Source organism: Argiope bruennichi, chromosome 9 (assembly GCF_947563725.1).
Source record: "Argiope bruennichi chromosome 9, qqArgBrue1.1, whole genome shotgun sequence".
In the NCBI taxonomy this organism is placed as follows: Eukaryota; Metazoa; Arthropoda; class Arachnida; order Araneae; family Araneidae; genus Argiope; species Argiope bruennichi.
Window position 1 is genome coordinate 40,364,132 of NC_079159.1, and position 19,076 is coordinate 40,383,207.

The 19,076-nt window shown below is 28.8% G+C and overlaps 1 protein-coding gene across 1 annotated transcript in view; it reads right to left on the bottom strand.

The window, feature by feature from the left end:
- LOC129984931 (uncharacterized) overlaps positions 1–19,076 on the bottom strand; it is a 39,404-nt gene that overhangs the window by 13,446 nt on the left and 6,882 nt on the right. Inside the window, exons 6-13 of the mRNA XM_056094878.1 lie at positions 17,312–17,587; positions 15,226–15,510; positions 13,782–14,207; positions 8,389–8,667; positions 7,064–7,330; positions 5,398–5,752; positions 3,072–3,433; positions 837–1,100 (exon numbers count right to left, since the gene is read on the bottom strand). Coding sequence (XP_055950853.1) covers positions 837–1,100; positions 3,072–3,433; positions 5,398–5,752; positions 7,064–7,330; positions 8,389–8,667; positions 13,782–14,207; positions 15,226–15,510; positions 17,312–17,587 — 2,514 coding nt within the window. The remainder of the gene's footprint in view (positions 1–836; positions 1,101–3,071; positions 3,434–5,397; positions 5,753–7,063; positions 7,331–8,388; positions 8,668–13,781; positions 14,208–15,225; positions 15,511–17,311; positions 17,588–19,076) is intronic.

Below are 19,076 nucleotides of genomic sequence, written 5' to 3' on the forward strand. Positions count from 1 at the left end.
TAAAGCTCACCAAACATTCACCTTTGGGCTATCTCTTTCCAATTCTCGATAATCGTGCGGGTTCTCCGAGCCCCATATTCTACAGTTATGTTTATTCACATTTTCTGACACATGAAAAGTGGATTCGTTACTGAAGAACCATTTCCGAAGGTAATTTTCATCATCCTCAATTCGAGTCAAAATTTGTTCTGCGAACTCAAAACGACGCGGTTTATCATTCGGTGCAAATTGTGCAAGTTTTATACTTTAATATCATTAATAAAATTCTTTGAGTTGTAATTTATGAATACGTAATCGGTTTTTGCGTAATATTTTTTATTCGAAAGTTATGAAGTACGGAAACCCCGACAGTAATTAATGAACACCCTGTATATTTATATAGTATTTGGGTTACCATTTCTGATAATCCAGATTAGGCAATTTAGTGACACTTCCAAAAAATATCTTTTTTTTTCTTCTCCCATCTCCATTTTTTTTTCCACTGATGAGATATGGCCAATCATTTTGCTAGTTATATCAGAAACAATTACTTGTGCTTACAGAACTTCCATTTTTTTATAATGATTCTTGGAGAAGGAAAAAATTGATAGCTTAACACAAAATTTTAAAAATTGAGCTATAAATTCTTATTTTTAAGAAAACGTTTCTGATTCAAGTAGAATTTGTAAGATATATTGAATCGAACAGTCAATGATTAAAATGTCCTAATTTATATTAAGATTCTGAAAATAGGTATTAAGCTTTTTCTTACATTGTGTTAACCGATAATCGAACTCTTAAACTATAAATTTAAAAATATGTAACAAAAATTTCTATGTCGGATAATTTCTCCTCACCTGATGTACATTGATTATCCAAGTACTCCACTTCTTCACTTGTGTAATGAAAACGATTAGCCGCCGAACGCTTGTTCTCCGAGAACAAGAAGCACGTTCTTTCAAGGTAGTGGTACACTGCAGATTTGCAATGAGGGGCTTCGTGCAGACACAGGTCCTCGCAGTCCGCGCGTTCCAGAACACCTGCAATTTCACGAATAGGCTCCACGTGTAGTTCGTGATGCAAATATCTTTCGAAAGTCCACAGCTTCCCACATGTCCTTTCTGTTAAAACATGATTAAAGAATGAGTTAGAATCTGATGTGTTGATGTTAGGTATAGAAGAAATAAATGTTGAAGGCTACTACAAACACAAACATTAATTTTGTTACAAGTATGGTTACTTGTTACTATGTTTTGCAATTTATTTTTAAAAAACTCCTTTTGGTTTTCATATAACCAAAAATATTGTTATCTGAACATAACTAAAAAGTAAAGAAATCTGTAACTAAAATATCATCTGTGGCGTAAAATTTTACTTACTTATGCAATTTTTCTGTTAGGAAAATGTTGCAAGTTTGAAGATTGTGTCCAAAAGTTCAGTAAAAAACAAAAAGTCCAATCTCATACTCAAATGAAGTTAACCCTACAATTCATTGTGTAACCATTTGGCTATATGTTTTTAATTCCATTTATAAGCTTCACATGATTGGTCCAAAGGCTAACAACGAGTGTTTGGAAATCCTTTTTTAAATGCTGTTTGATAAACATTTGTAGAAAAGACTAGCTTATGGTAATAGAGGTACTAGAATTAAACTGTAAACTGTACCTTTGGAAAGCACCCAAGCTATTGTATAAATATTATGTATATGGTATAAAATGTATTTTGGCTATTATAATTGGCTATAGATAATTCTACAATTAAAAATACCTCCAAAATAGTTTTTTCCTTGCATTGTAAAAAATATATCAGTAAATACATCGGGCTATAATTGCTATTGAAGAATTTTTATGTGATCTATGTCACTGGGATGTTATTTAAATTAATAATGTAGACATTTGGCACATTTTGATTTTTTTTAATTTCACAAAAAAACTAATTTAATTTTTAAAAAATAATTTTCCTAAATTTATGCAATTATTTAAAACACACACATATTTTTTTTATAAAAAATAAAAAGTCAAGCATTCGAGGATTAATACTATTTACTTGAATAAAATCTAGAGTTGTTCAATACATTTGCTTTCGATTTGAATACCTCAACTTTTAAACTGTATCTGATAATGATATCTCGATAATTAATTAATATTGTGCACAAATGAATTTCTTTTATGGCATATCCTTTTTTTTTCTTTAGAAATAAAATTCCCATTTTCTAGTTATTAGAAAGCTTAGTTGATTCCAGATCCTTTGTCATAAATGTGAAAAAAAAATAGGAATGTTATTGAATTTATTTCAAGATTGGCGCTTGAAATTTACAACTGTCATGTCTCCGATAATTTTCTTCATGCTGTATTATACTGACGGATTCGTTGTGCAACTTTTTCTCGATAGGAGGGGGGATATATGGATCAATGATATGTCATTTGTAATTTATTAGTAATTTTTCTTTCTCTTCTATGTTCCTCTAATGTAGATTAATTAAGAAAATAATTCTTTCTAACTCTTCAACAAAAAAGTCATTCGATTTTAACCGCTACATCTTATATGTAAATAAAAGTCAACGTTTTTTTTTTTAATTTTATTCGTAATGAGAAATTAATTTACAATTTACTCTTCTTAACAACTTTAATTGAATAGTGAATTAAATAATAAATTCATTATTTATAAAATGCTTGATAATTAGTACAATGTTAAAGGCAAATATTTTTTAAATGCTTTTGTACTCTCAAAACCTTTATATAAACTTCTTAAAAGTGCAATCCCATATTTTTATCAACAATCAATTTGATAAAATAAATTTCCTTTGTTTAATCTTTACATATTTTGTAATGATAAAAAGTAGCGTGGTAAAGATAAACGGGGGCTGAGGGGCATAGATTCCCTTAGTTCTATTATTGGATCCAAGAAATATTTTTGTATTTATATTATTTACTTTTAAGCCAAAAATTGAAGAACTTAACAGGTAGGGTGATTATTTTTACTACGCCCTTTACCCTCTCTATGTTACTAATGGTAAGATGCTGCTTAAGATTAAATTATTTTAGTTAAATCTATGTCTTTAAATTACTATCTTTTCTTATTTGTGTACTTACCTCTCAAACAAACTTTATTAAAGTATACGGAATCAAAAGATGGTACAAGAATAGGTTCATCAGTCGGATCTCTAAGGATCACATAACAATTCTGATAACTCTGATATTGAACCACAAAGCCTTGGCATCTCTCTCCAAGTCTTTGGCATTCAGCTTGGCAGGACTGCACAACTCCTACTGGCACTCGAGTGGGTATTCTTTCTCGTCTCCCTCCTCTGACATCATGTCCAATCACTTTCTCGTAAGTGAACTGATTAATGCTGCATATTGGAGGTGGCATAGGATGTATTGGAGGAGGCGGTGGGGGCGGAGGAGGAGGGGGTTTATGAGGTGGTGGTTTGAAAGTAGGAAGTTCTGTAGGCCTGCAATAAAGTGTTAAAACAAAATATAGCGCATAAAGTTGGGTTTAAAAAGATTTTTTGTTTGTTGTTATGCTTTAGAATAAGTATATCATATTCACGACCAACAAAGAGGGATTTTGCGTTCGTCTATATGGCAGTATATCAGAACAGTTGTAATAAAAATTCATAATTCTGATTAATTTCAAAAAGTTTTAATTGTGCATTACTAGATAGTTAAGTACAGATAAAAGATAAAATGCGCGGGAAACTTGAAAGACTTATGCCGAAATAGATTATAAAAACAAGGTTTAGAGATTTTAAATTTGTAGATGATTACTATTTTCTTCGTAAATTTTCTTTTATAATTTGAATAAATACAAAATTTAATCTTTCCCAATTTGAAGGCCAATTTCGATAATGTTTACTTAGCTTTAATAAAGATTTTATAAACAACTTTAGAACGTCTCCAAAATTTTGTAATGAAATTTGGATTATCCATTCTATTATTATTATTTACAGAACGGACCAATCTCTACGAATAATAAAGATGAATGTATGTGTTGATGCTCTGCAGGCTAGACCGTCTGTTCATAGAGCAATCAAACTTGATATGCATTTATTATGGAAGATAAAAATGTGCACCTGGGAGTGATTTTATTTTTTTTAAATTTAAGCTAAAATTTTAATTTATTAAAAATTAAACGAATTTTTGACTTTTTTTCCCGCGATAACTGCTGAAAATATTATAATTAAAAAATAATTTTTACTCCATCTGAAATTTTAAAAAATTGTACTTTTAATGATACTAAATATTTTGTCTTATTATTTTTTCTATATTTAATAAATTAAAAAATATTTCAATTGTATTTTATAACAGTGTATTGTTAAAATGTCATTGTTGAAGGGAAATTCAAAATCGTTTACATTTTTGCTATGAATACTTCATCCGGGTCCCCCCCCCCTTCCTTGTTAATGATTAATATATAAAGATTCGGCTTTTCTCCCTCTGTTGAATAGCTTTCAGTACAAGTCGTGGCTTTAATAAAATTTTTGAAATTGTTATATTTAATAGTAAGGTATAACTTCAAAATCAAGCAATAGCGCCGAATTTTAAACACTGTTGTTTTTTCCTGTGATATAATTGGATGCATAAAGATATAGACCTAAAGTAAGTAAACGCAGAGCACGATGAACAGAATTATGTAAAACTTCTAGGATAGTATGAGTTATATTTTAATCAAAAGTTAAAGTTTAAGAATATTTTGCAGTTAATTAAAAATATTTTGCTGTCATTAAAACCAACTTAAACTAAATATCAAATTAAAATTTTGAACACCATTAATTCCAGAAAATCAACTGGTCACCAAATGTGGCTAGTTTCCTATAAAATCCAAAGCTTGTACAGAGTGATCTTATTTAAAATATTGTGAAGCAATGATTCAAAATTAATGGTATTCAATTTGGATAAACTTTGGAACTAGCCTCGTGAAGTAGGAGAGATGGCAGCAAATGCTAAATATTAGGAAAAGAAGTATTAATTTTATCTTTTTTTTATATACTTTAACATTCAAAACTATGTTGCATATATATATATATATATAAACGAAATTTTCATCTTCACATCAATTTAACAATGTTCACATGCTTTTATAAAACAATTTGTCAGTCATAAAAGGTCCAGTGGATATTTTTTAAGACTTTCCAGAAGATCTTTTAGTCACTATGATTGTTAAAATTGGAAAAATGATGAAATTATTATTTGTTGGATCTGAGAAAGTTATTATCCCAATATGCTGAAACAGTTTAAATCTTGTATTACCTTTTTATGCCATAAAAAAAGTGCTGATTCCTCTACTCTTCTGAGGAAATTATTAAGAAACAGTTATAAATTCTACATTTAAACAAAAAAAAAAATAGTAATATAATTCCAAAGAAATAATGATTACTTTACATTTAAAGAAATAAAATACAGTACAATTAATTACCTAGTTGGGAAAGTTGCTGCCGTGCCTTTGGTTGCAGCATGATCATCAGGAGGCTGGACTGTAGGCTGCTGCCTGCTATCAGTAATGGATATTTTGCAATTTTTGCCAGAGAAAGTGGCACCCTTCCGATAAGTCAGTCCGATTCCTTGTCCTGTGAATCTGCTTTCGGCACTCAGCATGCAGACACTGCCATGGGCACCTCTGTCCCAGTAAGTGTAACTCCTGCAATTGAATTCCCTTTCTCTATTGCATTCCCTTTCGCAGTGCAGAGTGGACAGTGTGTCCGGTAGCGATTTGGTCACATAGATCATTGCCAGATCTTCCTCGGACTTTTGATAGGGACAGAATGAAGTTTCTAAAGAAGGGATGATAGTATTATAATAGAAAATTAAACAAAAAAGTCCTGATATGTAATTGAAAAGCAGAGATTAAATTTGATATATTCTTAATCTATTTCTGACTAACACAATGTCAGTACTTATTATTCACTCTTATACCAATAAAAATGCAATTAACTTTACATCTAAGTTGGCTTTTATAAAAAAATTAATGGAATAGCTGTCTATTTTTATTTATAATTTTAAGAAAATTAAGAAATAACCAATGGAAATTTTGACAAAAGAAAAAAAAAAATGCCCTATATATTTTTTTTTTAATTTCTGTTTTTTTTTCTCCCTAAAAAGATTGATTTTAAAAGTTAATTTTTAATCAGTATTTCAGGATATAATTTCATTTCAACGCATTATTGAAAAATAAATATATTAATATAAATGGATTTTAGACAGAAAAAATGCGTTGCAAGTAAAAAAAAAAATGTATTAAACTGAAAAAATGCTTGAATACAAATTTTTCTTCATATTTAAAGCTATATGTAAGAATTAAACTATATGACAAATGCATTTTTATGAAATAAATGTGACTAGAACTTTAATTACTTGATACTTTTTTAATTTATCGTATATAAAATAGGTCATGTTAATAAAAATTTTTTTTAAATAAAAATAAATTATTTAAAAAAATTTATTTATTGGAATTATAAGCGATTCCATTAAGAAAGTGCTTTCTGTTGAGAGAAAAATGTAAGATTTCTTAAAGAATTCTTGGATAACTTGTTTTCAAAATTAAACAGAACTGGAGATAAAGAATATAAAATGTTCATTCCGTTGTTTGTTGGATACAAATCAAATCAATCTTTAAGCTGAGGCAACAATTAAGTAATTTAACAATTGTAGAATTTAGAGGATTATTATTCACAATATATGAATTCTCGAAATTTAATTTCAATCCTTAAATGGAGAAAATTCCTTTCAAAAATTAATCTTTCCCGTAATATTTCGCGAACCCAAGATTCAAACATTTTATTGATAATTTCTTCATTGTTCAGTTTGTTTTCTGCATTTTACAGGTTTTTATGCAAAATAGATTGAAAACATATATTGAGATATTCCAAACAAATTAATTTGCAATTTTTCGAAAATTATTATATTTTCATGATTTTGTTTGGGAATCTTGAATATTCAAGATCAGTGTAATCCTTTAGAAAATATTTTATGAATTCAACTATCAATCTATATGTCAATTTGCTAAATTGCTATTAAATAAATTTATTTGCTTTATAATAATGTTCAAGTATCATATAATGACTCTATGAAAATCGAAAACTTACCGACAAGACACTGATTTTCAAAATAGTCGACGCGACTCGAATCCACTAACTTGGCTTTATCAGCATTCCGGTCATCGCCGAAAATTTGGCATTCTCTTCTGAGATGAAAATAGTTGGCAGATCTGCACACGTACTTTCTGGTTTCAAGACAGAATTGCTGACATTGCTCCAGACTGACCACGCGAACAACATCAATAGGCGTTAGTCCTTGTAATTCATGATCTATGATTCGCTCATAAACCCACAGATTGGAACAGCCAACGTATGCTGTTGGAAAAGAATGAAGAGTTAAGAGTAGATTTTGATTAGTTTAATTCTTACACAATAATACATTATTTTTAGATGGTCCAACCACTCAGTATCGGTGAAAATAAAATATTTATTTATTACAATGATTTTACCCAAGCAACTTGAAAATTCTTTGGGACTGACCATTGTAAAGTGCAGGTAAAGGAGTAAGTTAGCAATTTACTGCTTAAATGAAATGTTAAGACAATAAAGTTTTTTTTATAAAATATTTAGAAAAAAAACCGTTCATTACTTGTAGTAAATCTATTTGTTAATGAAAGAAATTCCTGTCTTAGTCAAATAAAATGGTAACTATTTTTTGCTGCCTGAAAGGAATGAAGTTTAAGACAAACATTTATTAACTTTCGTTTTTATTTTTATTGATTACTTTCTTTGCACGGAAATTTTTATGAAACAGTAATTCGCAACAATAATTCACATTAATTTTTCAATAGTTTTTTTTTTTGAAAAAAAATTTGAATCTTTATCTTGGAAATTTCAGTGAAGCAATTATGCAGTGCTGTTGGGATTTTTAACAAAACATTGCAATAAGCGATCTTCCTCTTCTTACATATTTATTAATATAAGTGCAACAATAGAACTGATTCAACATAAAAGTTGTGAACAAATATCTTTATGTTTTGAAATTAATTTTTTTTAATTCACAGATTTTTTTTAATTAGTTAATATTTACATGAGAAAATAAGGAACAAACTTTCATTTATGGGATTATTTTATTGATAGTTAGATAACAAAAAAAAAATTTTTACGAATAACTGCACAGTACTTTTTTTTATAAACGATAAATTTAAATTATATTTTAGTTACAAAAATATCCAATTAAATTTTAGAACAAATATCTTTTAAAATTTCTTATTTCTCTGTTTTCAAAACCTAGGACGTAATTAAACTTTACTAAATTCTTACTTCAGAAATTTCATCATTCACTTTAAAAGAATTACATTTTTTTCCCAATATAAGTTTCCGGAAAAAAGCTGTTTTGTTTCCGCATAGTAAAAATTGAGCTGACTACTCACCTGGAACACAAAGCCCCCCGAAAAACGTCTTTCCAATAGATGCTCTGAAATCTGCCGGATGTATGCTGGGAGGGTCCTGCACGCTACTGCACTCGAATCTCTGATGATCCAGAACGAAAGAGCGACAGTCGGACAATGCCTGACATCGCCGGACGCATTCGGCTGTGATGCCCGGCGTTGAACTGTCACCCCGGTACAGAAGAGTAGATGTCACCCCGAAGGGCTCGTAGCCGGTCAGTTTCTCGAAAATGAGGCGCTCTGTTGGAGAACACTCTGGCCCTGGAACAAAGAAAAAAAGAAAAACAATCATTAAGGACAGTTCAAATTTCTGACATAATAAATTGTAGTTTCAGGAAGCATGGAATTCCTTCTTTTTTCTTTAGCTGATTTTGGGAATTCAATAAAGAAAGGAATCATAACATCAGTATGTTGCCGGATGTATAATGGGAGATATCATATTTGTTTATTTGGTTGAGTAGCTCAAGTGAAATGGGATCTTAATTCAGATTTCGTATTTTAATTTATTTCGTAGATTTGTATCAATTAGTGGGACAATTTTTAATTCTCAATAATATTATGAAAAATTTTCATTCTGGAAAAGTGTGAGGAGAAAAGAAAAAATGTTCATTTAAAAAAAATCACATGGCATTTTGATAAATTTTCTTAATTAAATTGAAAGAAAGTATGCTCTTGAAGCATAATATGCATCAAATATATGAATCTAAACGAAACGTGATATTTTATTACATTTTTACATCTTTCATTACTTTCTAAGAATATTTAAACTAAAAAGAATAACTTGATACACTGAGAAACTCTGTGTATACAAAACTTGATATATTGATTACTGTATCTGGTGGAAAATTCATATTTAGCGAAATACTGTTTATATATTCATTATAATACAAAAATATGTTGTATTTTTGATTTTTCTGCGATTTTATTTATTCTCTTATCTTCTGGTAGATGCTATACTTCAGCTTCATTTATCCACTTGTTTAAATCGAATTTATATTTTTTTATAGTAAATTGTGAATTATTTCTTTTAGGGCATATTAGATACATAGTTCTTTCGAATAAAGATCTCTTCTTTCTTTCTGTTTTCTCAAATGGAAATTATAATTATTTCTATCTGAAATGAAGATAAGTAATTAGACCACCCTACATAAAAATTCCGCATCTGGTTGTTGCTTACTTGATATAAAAATGTTACTTTTCTTTTGAATGAGTTTACTTTTATTTGTAAATAATCGCCTTAAATGACCAGCTAGTTCACTGGAGATATTAGTTATATTTGATTCCATTTGAATCGTTTTGATATATTTTCGTGTCTATGATGCCACCAAATGGGCAGCCATTAAAGATGTATAATTTTAACTGTTATATATACGTTCTCTTCAACGTGTGCATGAATTCTTCTGTTAAAAATGCATTTCCATGACGTCATGGCATTATTAAGAATGTAAATGTGCATTTCATCTACCATTTATGAATTAGCCTAACTTCACTTTCTTATATCTTCAGCAAACTATACAAATATTCTTTAGAATTTTTCTTTTTCAACTTTTAATAATGAAAAAAAAAATACAGACGATTGAATATTTGATGAAACAACGGAAATAAGTTTGAGCGTTAAGGCAACAATGTAATTTATTGTTGTTAATTAGACACAAAATAATTTTTAAAAATTACCAAAATTCAGGAAAAATTTACACTATTATTAATTTGGTAACATTAAGAATACATTTTTAAAAAAAATTTTTAAACGTCGTAAAATTTGATTTTGTGCAATAATATTTTCGGAATCTCGGAATATTTCAGAGAAATGCCAAAATTTCTCTTATATTTTAATCAATTAATATTTGAATTAAAATTTTTTTAAAATCTTTCCGAAGTACGCTTGCCATTCTACAAGGTATAAGCCATGTTCCAAATTTGGTAGATGTAGGTCAAACGGTCTGACCTGCAGAACAACAATACGCGCACTCACAACAATCACACACGCATGCATACATTCATCTATATTATTATTAGAGATAATATAAAAGCATATAGAAGTATGTATGGAAATGATTGTTGCCATTAAAATGTTTTTGCTTTTAAATGGCAAGGTTGTATGTGCCTGAGTCAGATTCGCCACGCGCGCTGGCGGATTAAAAGACGAGAATCGATAAAAAGTTTGCCGTTATTAATATTCTCATTGCAAATTTAATTTGGTCGAACAAATGTTTTAAAAAGTTTTATTTATTTATTTGAAATTTTATGTTTTTTATTTAATTCTGATGATCCAAACGCCAATTTCGGCCATGGCACCTTGAACTTATTGTTAAGTTACAGATAAGTTTTTAGCTGCTAGATTGTTAAGGATTGAAGTTTTTAAAATAAATGAAAATAATTTTTTTCTGTCATAAAATTACTTTTATTTTCTGGACAATACTTCACTACAGGTGAATATTTGGGTCTTGAATTTAAGATTCCTCAAAACAAAAGCAATTAAGAGAAATGAATGTTACTTCTGAATTTATGAAAAAAAAATTGATTAGAAGAATTTATTACATTTTTGTTTGTTCCATTATAGTTTGGAACACATCTCACTGCTGCCAAAAAGCAGTCAGCATACGATCAAAGCTTTGCCTACTTTTATAAAATCAATTATTAGCCATGCCTGTTTTGTTAATTTTTTGCGTTCTACTTGTCATTGAAAACGCCCGTCGTAATTAAATCCATTCCTGTAAATTAGGAACATAGGTCATTACAATAGACGCAAACTAGTTAGAATTCTGCTTCCGATGTAGGAAGTCCCCCTTCTACGTGACTACAGAAGCATCCTGTTTGAATCGCGCGTAAACAAAAGCTGTGGAAGTTACCAAAAACCTCCATGTACTTACAGCCATGATAACAGACGAATGATTTAATTTTGTTGCTCGTAACATTTAAATTTTATTTTAGTTTCTGATTAATTCTTATATTTTCATCTTAAATTTAATTTCTCGTTATCTTACTTTGTGCTGTGTTATTAGGTTATTTAAAATAGGAAAATTTTTATTGGACAAATTATTTTTGTACATTATGTGATTAATCCTGTTACAAGCGTGATGTGAAATTCGATCATAATTTCTACAAAGAAGATTTTTGAATATTATGTGATCAATCCTGTCACCAGCGTGATATGAAATTCGATCATAATTTCTACAAAGAAGATTTTTGAATATTATGTGATTAATCCTGTCACCAGCGTGATATGAAATTCGATCATAATTTCTACAAAGAAGATTTTTGAATATTATGTGATTAATCCTGTTACAAGCGTGATGTGAAATTCGATCATAATTTCTACAAAGAAGATTTTTGAATATTATGTGATCAATCCTGTCACCAGCGTGATATGAAATTCGATCATAATTTCTACAAAGAAGATTTTTGAATATTATGTGATTAATCCTGTCACCAGCGTGATATGAAATTCGATCATAATTTCTACAAAGAAGATTTTTGAATATTATGTGATCAATCCTGTCACCAGCGTGATATGAAATTCGATCATAATTTCTACAAAGAAGATTTTTGAATATTATGTGATTAATCCTGTCACCAGCGTGATATGAAATTCGATCATAATTTCTACAAAGAAGATTTTTGAATATTATGTGATCAATCCTGTCACCAGCGTGATATGAAATTCGATCATAATTTCTACAAAGAAGATTTTTGAATATTATGTGATTAATCCTGTCACCAGCGTGATATGAAATTCGATCATAATTTCTACAAAGAAGATTTTTGAATATTATGTGATTAATCCTGTCACCAGCGTGATATGAAATTCGATCATAATTTCTACAAAGAAGATTTTTGAATATTATGTGATTAATCCTGTCACCAGCGTGATATGAAATTCGATCATAATTTCTACAAAGAAGATTTTTGAATATTATGTGATTAATCCTGTCACCAGCGTGATATGAAATTCGATCATAATTTCTACAAAGAAGATTTTTGAATCTAGAGCAACTACATGTGGCACGTAATTATTTCTTGCATAGCAGATGCTGTCTAAAGAGTTGTTCTTCAAAAATTTTATTAGAATTTTAATTCATAGTAGTTTTTCCACAATAGTTACGAAGTGTATTATTGCACAAAACCCATTTGTTCAACCCACTTAAAATTCTGAAAATTATGTTTCCAGTGATTTCAATTTTATTTACATACATTTTTTTTTCTAATTTTGATAACTTAAAAAATTATTTTTAAGTATATTTTACAACAATGCATTTCATTATTTTAATGCGTGTTCGTGTGCATTGCAATGACATAAAATGTATTTTTATATGCGCTTTATTGTATTAATTAATAAATTTTAAAAAATAATATAAAGATAGACGAATAACGCCTAAAACATTTGCATATTTAGATTTTTTCAGACTAGAAGCTCTAATATCATTTAAACTTTTCTTCTTAGGAAACTGTCGGGATGCTTTTGTCTTATATCACGTGGACATTCCGTTAACATCTAGGAGAGATAATTTACCCTTTGTTTTTAGAGTGCAAATTGACATTTTTGTAACTGACGTGAGCATGCATCCGTTCCATTATTGACATACAGAAATGATGACATTTTAGTATTCGATATTTTCATTTTAACATATAATAATCAGAAATGGCATCCTATTTATAAATTGTCACGCATCATGCGAGATACGACACGCTTGATTAAAAATCCGGAAAAACTTTCTGTTGGGAAGACTTTAGACCTGCAATTACCAAATTTGGCCGGTAGTACCCTTTTTTTTTCTTCTTTTGTTAGGTACTCTCTAAGAATTTATTTTTATAAATTTCCCTTAGAATTTAATCTGATAGTGTTTAGAGATTGGTGTAATATCTGCATCATGTGATATGCATGGTCAATATTTCTACAGGAGAGATCTTTGAATCTAACTACGAAATTCGGAAAATAGCTACTTCTCTGTAGAAAATACTCACTTCTAAAGGGCTTTTAAAACCTTAATTAGATTTTTAATTAAAAATTAATCGTAATTTATACTCAGAAGCTTCAGAGAACATTCATAGAAATCATTTTTACACTACTATTAGAATTAAATAATTTAATTTTTCTATTATTTTAATTTTATTTCCACATAATTTTTCTCTTAAACTTAATAAATTTTTTAAAAAAATATTTCGAATATATTTTTCAATAATACTTTTTTATTGTTTTAGTTATCGTATTTTATACACAGGCACGTAACGATGACACTAAAAAAAAAATTTTTTTGTAGTTGACCGTAAACATTGATGTCTAATTTAAAACATAATTTAAAATTAAGAAAGAATGATTTATAGCCTATTATATTTCAAACTAGAGATTCGAATTTTCTTCAAATTTTTCAACTCACGTGAGGGTTCTTGCGGTTGATATGGTGGTCTTGTCTTTAGAGTCGTTTCCTTTTCTTGGAACTGAGGCTGAGTGTTGCTGGATAGTCCCAGTGTTGGTACTGATACGGATGATGTTACTGTTAATTCAGGTATTGTCGTGTCTGTTGGTAAGGAATCGCTGGTGGTGGCTTGTGGACACATGCGTTCGTAGTAGATGATACCAGGCCGTCGCTGGATTGCAGCAGATCCCCCACTGGCTTTATCGTCCCCACTTAGGAAACACTGCAAGGCACTGGAGTAGTAGGAGAAAGATCGACAAGAAAACCTGGTAAGTTCGTTGCACAATTCCCTGCAGGATTCCAATGTGGAAACACCTTCGGTTTGTATTATGTTTGCATAAGTTGGATAAGCATCTTCGGTTTCGACGTAAGGACAGGATGTATCCACTGCAAAAATGAAGAAAAATATTTATTAATGACTTATTTATATAATTGGCACTACTCAGGATTAAAATCCTTTCACGTATAATATTTTTAACGAAAAAGTTACATTTTTATAAAATGTTGTAAAATACAAAAACCCTTTTATAATCTGCTTTTAATTATAATTAGAATATGCATTGAGCCAGACAATTTTTTAAAATCACCGACAGCTAATGTTCTCCATAAATGATTAATATCTGTTGTATTAATATTACAAATTTTGTTCACAAATAATAAAGGAGGATATAAAAGGATACCTTTGTTTGTGCGATTTGCTTTAGTCCTAATTATACTTAAATCACTACTTTAAAACCAATAAATTTATTGTCAAAAGATATATTAAGATAAAATAGAAAAAAAAAAATTAATGACAGAGTCGTTCAAAGTGCAAAAAGGGCAAAATTTTGATAAGTGTGCAAAATTTGATCGAATTCGGCCTTGTTGTTTAGAAGGATATTTGAATCGCTTAGACATATATAGTAACGATGACTTTTATTTATTTTAAGATTGTGACGATCAAAAAGTCTAAGTATTAAATTTTGATTTAAAATGAATTTCAATGGCATGATACTTTGATCTGCATTGCAGTAGGATATTACGAATTCATCGAATAAGTTTGGAAACCTAATAGTCATACTTCTGTTTATTTAAAAATTTCAGGTTATATCAGCAGAGCCTTTTATCTAGGAAGAAATATCTTTGAGATAGCTTTAAATATATCACGATTTCTACTGTGAATGTAATTTATTTTTACATTTTGTCTATCAAATTTAAATACAGAAGACAATAATTTTTTAATGGTTTATATTATATTAAGATTTTTACATATATTTTACTGTGAGAACTAAAATTTTAATGTGAGTACTAAAATGTTAAAATTCTTTTAATTGAATTAATTTGCTTTAGAGAAAGTCATAATTACAAACCAATAATTTTTAAATCGAAAATTATATGCCGAAAAGAAAATCAAATATAAGCTTACCTGGTAAACAGCTGTTTTCTAAATAACTGACTCTAGCATCTTCACTTCTGTAATATTTCATTGGCTCTGTTCTTCTGTCTGCTGGAGACAGCTTGCATTCGCCACTCTCTTCATTATAGCGCGCAGACCTGCAGACGAACTCCCGCTCAGAAAGGCACAACTGAATGCAACTTGTTCGTGTTTCAACTTTGCTAATGGTTTTCTGGTAAAGACTGTCAGACAACTCGTATCCCAAAGCACGTTCGAACGCCCAAGCCTTGTCTGAACATGCTTGAGCTTCTGGACCTATGGTAGAAAAGTGGATATTAGAAACTAAGGCGATACTTAATGTATAAAGCAGAAATTTTTGCTTCTAAATTTGTTTATTGTTTGTAAATACTAAATAATTGTTTAACGAATTATAATAAAGATTTTAAATGGTATAGAATTTGAAATATCTCTTTGTTTAACGAATAAAAAATGTTAAATAGATTTTTTTTGGAAGACTATAATTATTTGCTAATCATCGATTTTAGTTATCATTAAGTATTAAATATTTGAGAGCAAATGTTCTTGATAATTTTACCATATCTGGAATTCATTAATATTTAAATATTAAGTGGCTTAGAAACAGTAATCAAACAACCTTTTCAGTCGGAAACATTACTCATTTTATTTCAAGTGAGAATATTAACATAATTAAAAAAATGTTAAAAAAGAATTAAAAAAAAGTTTATGTTTAAATAATGCAAAAAGCACTGAGCATTATTAAAAGAAAGTGACCAAATGTGTCATCCTCTTAATAGAAACAATCTTTAAAATCTACGTAAACAGTTGCGAAAGAAATACAAGAATAAAATTTGTAAAAATTATATATATAATCTTCCACTTAAAATATTTTTTTCTGATATTGCGTCGTAACTATTTTTCTTTTTCTTTGAAAAAGAAAATGACATTCAATTTACATATTTAATTTATATTTAAACTAGCTGGTAACTAATATTGCTCAGAATAAGACATTTTCAAGTCTAAATACTTAGTGGAAGATATTGTATGATATTCTGAATGCCATGCAATATTGTTACAATATCATTGGACATTTTGTGCTAATTGAGCAGACTCTGTGCAGCCTTTTACGATAGTTTTCGTTCGTTTTGTCCCGTGTCGTCTGACCCCTCGGTCATTAGCCAAGAATCTCTCTTCTTTTTATCTTCGCACTTTTGAATTAATTGGCATGATTCTAGCATTCCTTTAAATTCCATCCCCCCTATATATCATAGTTTTTATTACCATGACACATACAGTTATCTTTTTTTTTTTTTTTGGTTTTTGTATATTTTGTGAGAAAAATACCGCACAGTATTCCTTGATCTTCTTATTAGATCCTCTTTCTTCGATAATAATGGAAGGGGATAGTATTGAGAATATTACATATTGGTTCCGATCATTAAAAAATTGTTAAAAATTAAGCGAGGCATCGCAAGACGTCATTGGATTGTCATACGTACATATTAAAAGATGTGCATAGTACGAAATAAAAGTAAAATTAAAATTTCTGCCTCCTATTAATGTCCAAAGAACTAAATATTTTTATATGCTTTTCTACTGAATTGTTACTTAAAAAGGGAACAACTGCGGTAAAGAAGGATTTGATAAAAAAATAAAACTGATTTTTTTTTTTTTTTTTACAATTATAGAAAACATTCTACTATTAATGTTTAAAAATTTTGAAAAATTTACTGAAATCAGTGATAAAATGTGCAATTCATTGGAAATTAGATTGTTTTAAAAATTGTGCGAATTAATTTAAATGCTGAAAAAATTATTTGCTTTTCACGATACTATATAATTGATCTTTGTTTAACCATTTCTAAAGCCAGACAGGCGAAAAGCTGAACAGACACGTGGAAGTTTGATTAAATTTTTTAATGTAGAAAGCTAAAAAATATCCCAAATACCTTAGAAATTGTCTCCAGAATAACATGCTCAAATTTCATATCATTATTGTTCACCGTTTCGATTTCGTTCTTGTGACAGCAGACAGAACTGTATATTCTCTATTTTATATTATAGATGCGTGTTTACGGTCAACCAAGAAAAAACTTACCTTGTAAACATATTTTCTCAAAGTAACTCTCCCCATCTCTCGCAATGAGCTCTTGAGTTCTACCATTGGAATTCCTGTCCAGTCGGTCACATCGCATGTTATGGTAATGATCGCTGAACGCAGGGCATTCCGTACCATCTTCCAGACAGATCTGAGCGCATTCCAAGGTGTTGCCCAGTGCTCCAGGTTTGGTAACTTTCATCATAGTCCCTTGAGCCGATCGAAGTAGAACTCCTGTCATCTTCTCAAAAGTCATTACACCATTGTCACATTGTTCTGAAATAGATAAAAGAACAACCGAAATCATATTTGAAATCTCAGGGGGGAAAAGTTGTTTATTTACTTGGCAGAAATTGTAAATTAACAAGGTTTTTTTTTTTTTTTTTCCTAAATAAATATTTTAAAACTGAAATCGACATTACAAAGAAGAATATTCAGTTATTAAAACCCATAAGAACAATATTCAGTTCTTAGGCTTGTAAAACTTTGTTCCAAGAGGTTCAATTTCAATTAATGTTTTTTTTTTTGTTACAAGTTTATACATCAAAATAAATATGTTACGCATTTATTTTGTATAATTCTATACAATTATTTTGATTTCCGCATGGTTGACTATTAATAAATAACATCTAGATTCTATAAAAGAATTATTTTTATGATATTTGTATTCATAAACTTTTATGCAGTCTATTTTGTTTTACAAATTTATGTTCCTATCTATGTTTTATGCATATATTACTCGTGAAATTATTTGCGATTTATTTTTATTTATAATAAAGCCTATATTGTGACAAACTGAATAAATTGTAGCCTAAATTGTTTTAAACCGCATACTTCTTGAATTTTAAATATGTTAAAAAAGGAAAAAGAACTAACTTAAAATTTAACAAAAATTTTGAATCTTTAATATTGAAAAGCATAAACGAATAAACTTTTTCATTGAATAAATTGCATATTTCATAGGAAAATATAAGTTTTCAAAAATATTTTATTCATAGATAATCTGATGCCCATTAACAGAAAAATTGAAAAATTACGGAATGAAGATTTTTTACTTTTTCCATGCACATCAAAGATCATGCACATCAAAGATCATTCGTAAAAATAATATAAAATACAATTTCTAAAGGTAACTCTAAGTTCGAATATTTTCATATTTTGAATTTGATATTTCTATTGAGAACTTTGGGATTTTTTTAAATAAGCTCTAATGGTTATCTGAACAACAATAATAAACAAAATTTAATCCTAAGTTCACTATAAAACGCAAGAATAAAATTTTTAACTGTGCAAAATGTTTATTTGAAACTGCCATGACGATATGTTTGCATTAATCCTCAAGAATGTTTATTAAAAAATGCATTATATTGAGAATTTATTTCTACTTTATTTTTTAAAAATTAACCTTCCAAATTTTTTAATATTAAATATAATATTGCTTCTTTATTATATTATATTTCTGTTTTTCTAGTAGTTGTTTAGATAGTTTGTGTATATTTAAAATTCGGAGTAATTTGGAACGTTTGATTGAAATTTTAGGAATTCAAGTAGCATAATAATTTTAGTTAAACAAATATATCCCTTTTTACAATACCAATAATTGATTTATGTTTCTGCATATTGAACTGAGCTTTTAGATTTTTCTTAAAATGTAATGTCACTCAGTTAGGCTAATCTATAAGTACTAAAATCCACAAGCATTAGGTAATCAAAATTTAGAGAAATTCTGTCTGCAATAGTATATGTGTAAATGATTCCTTTTAAT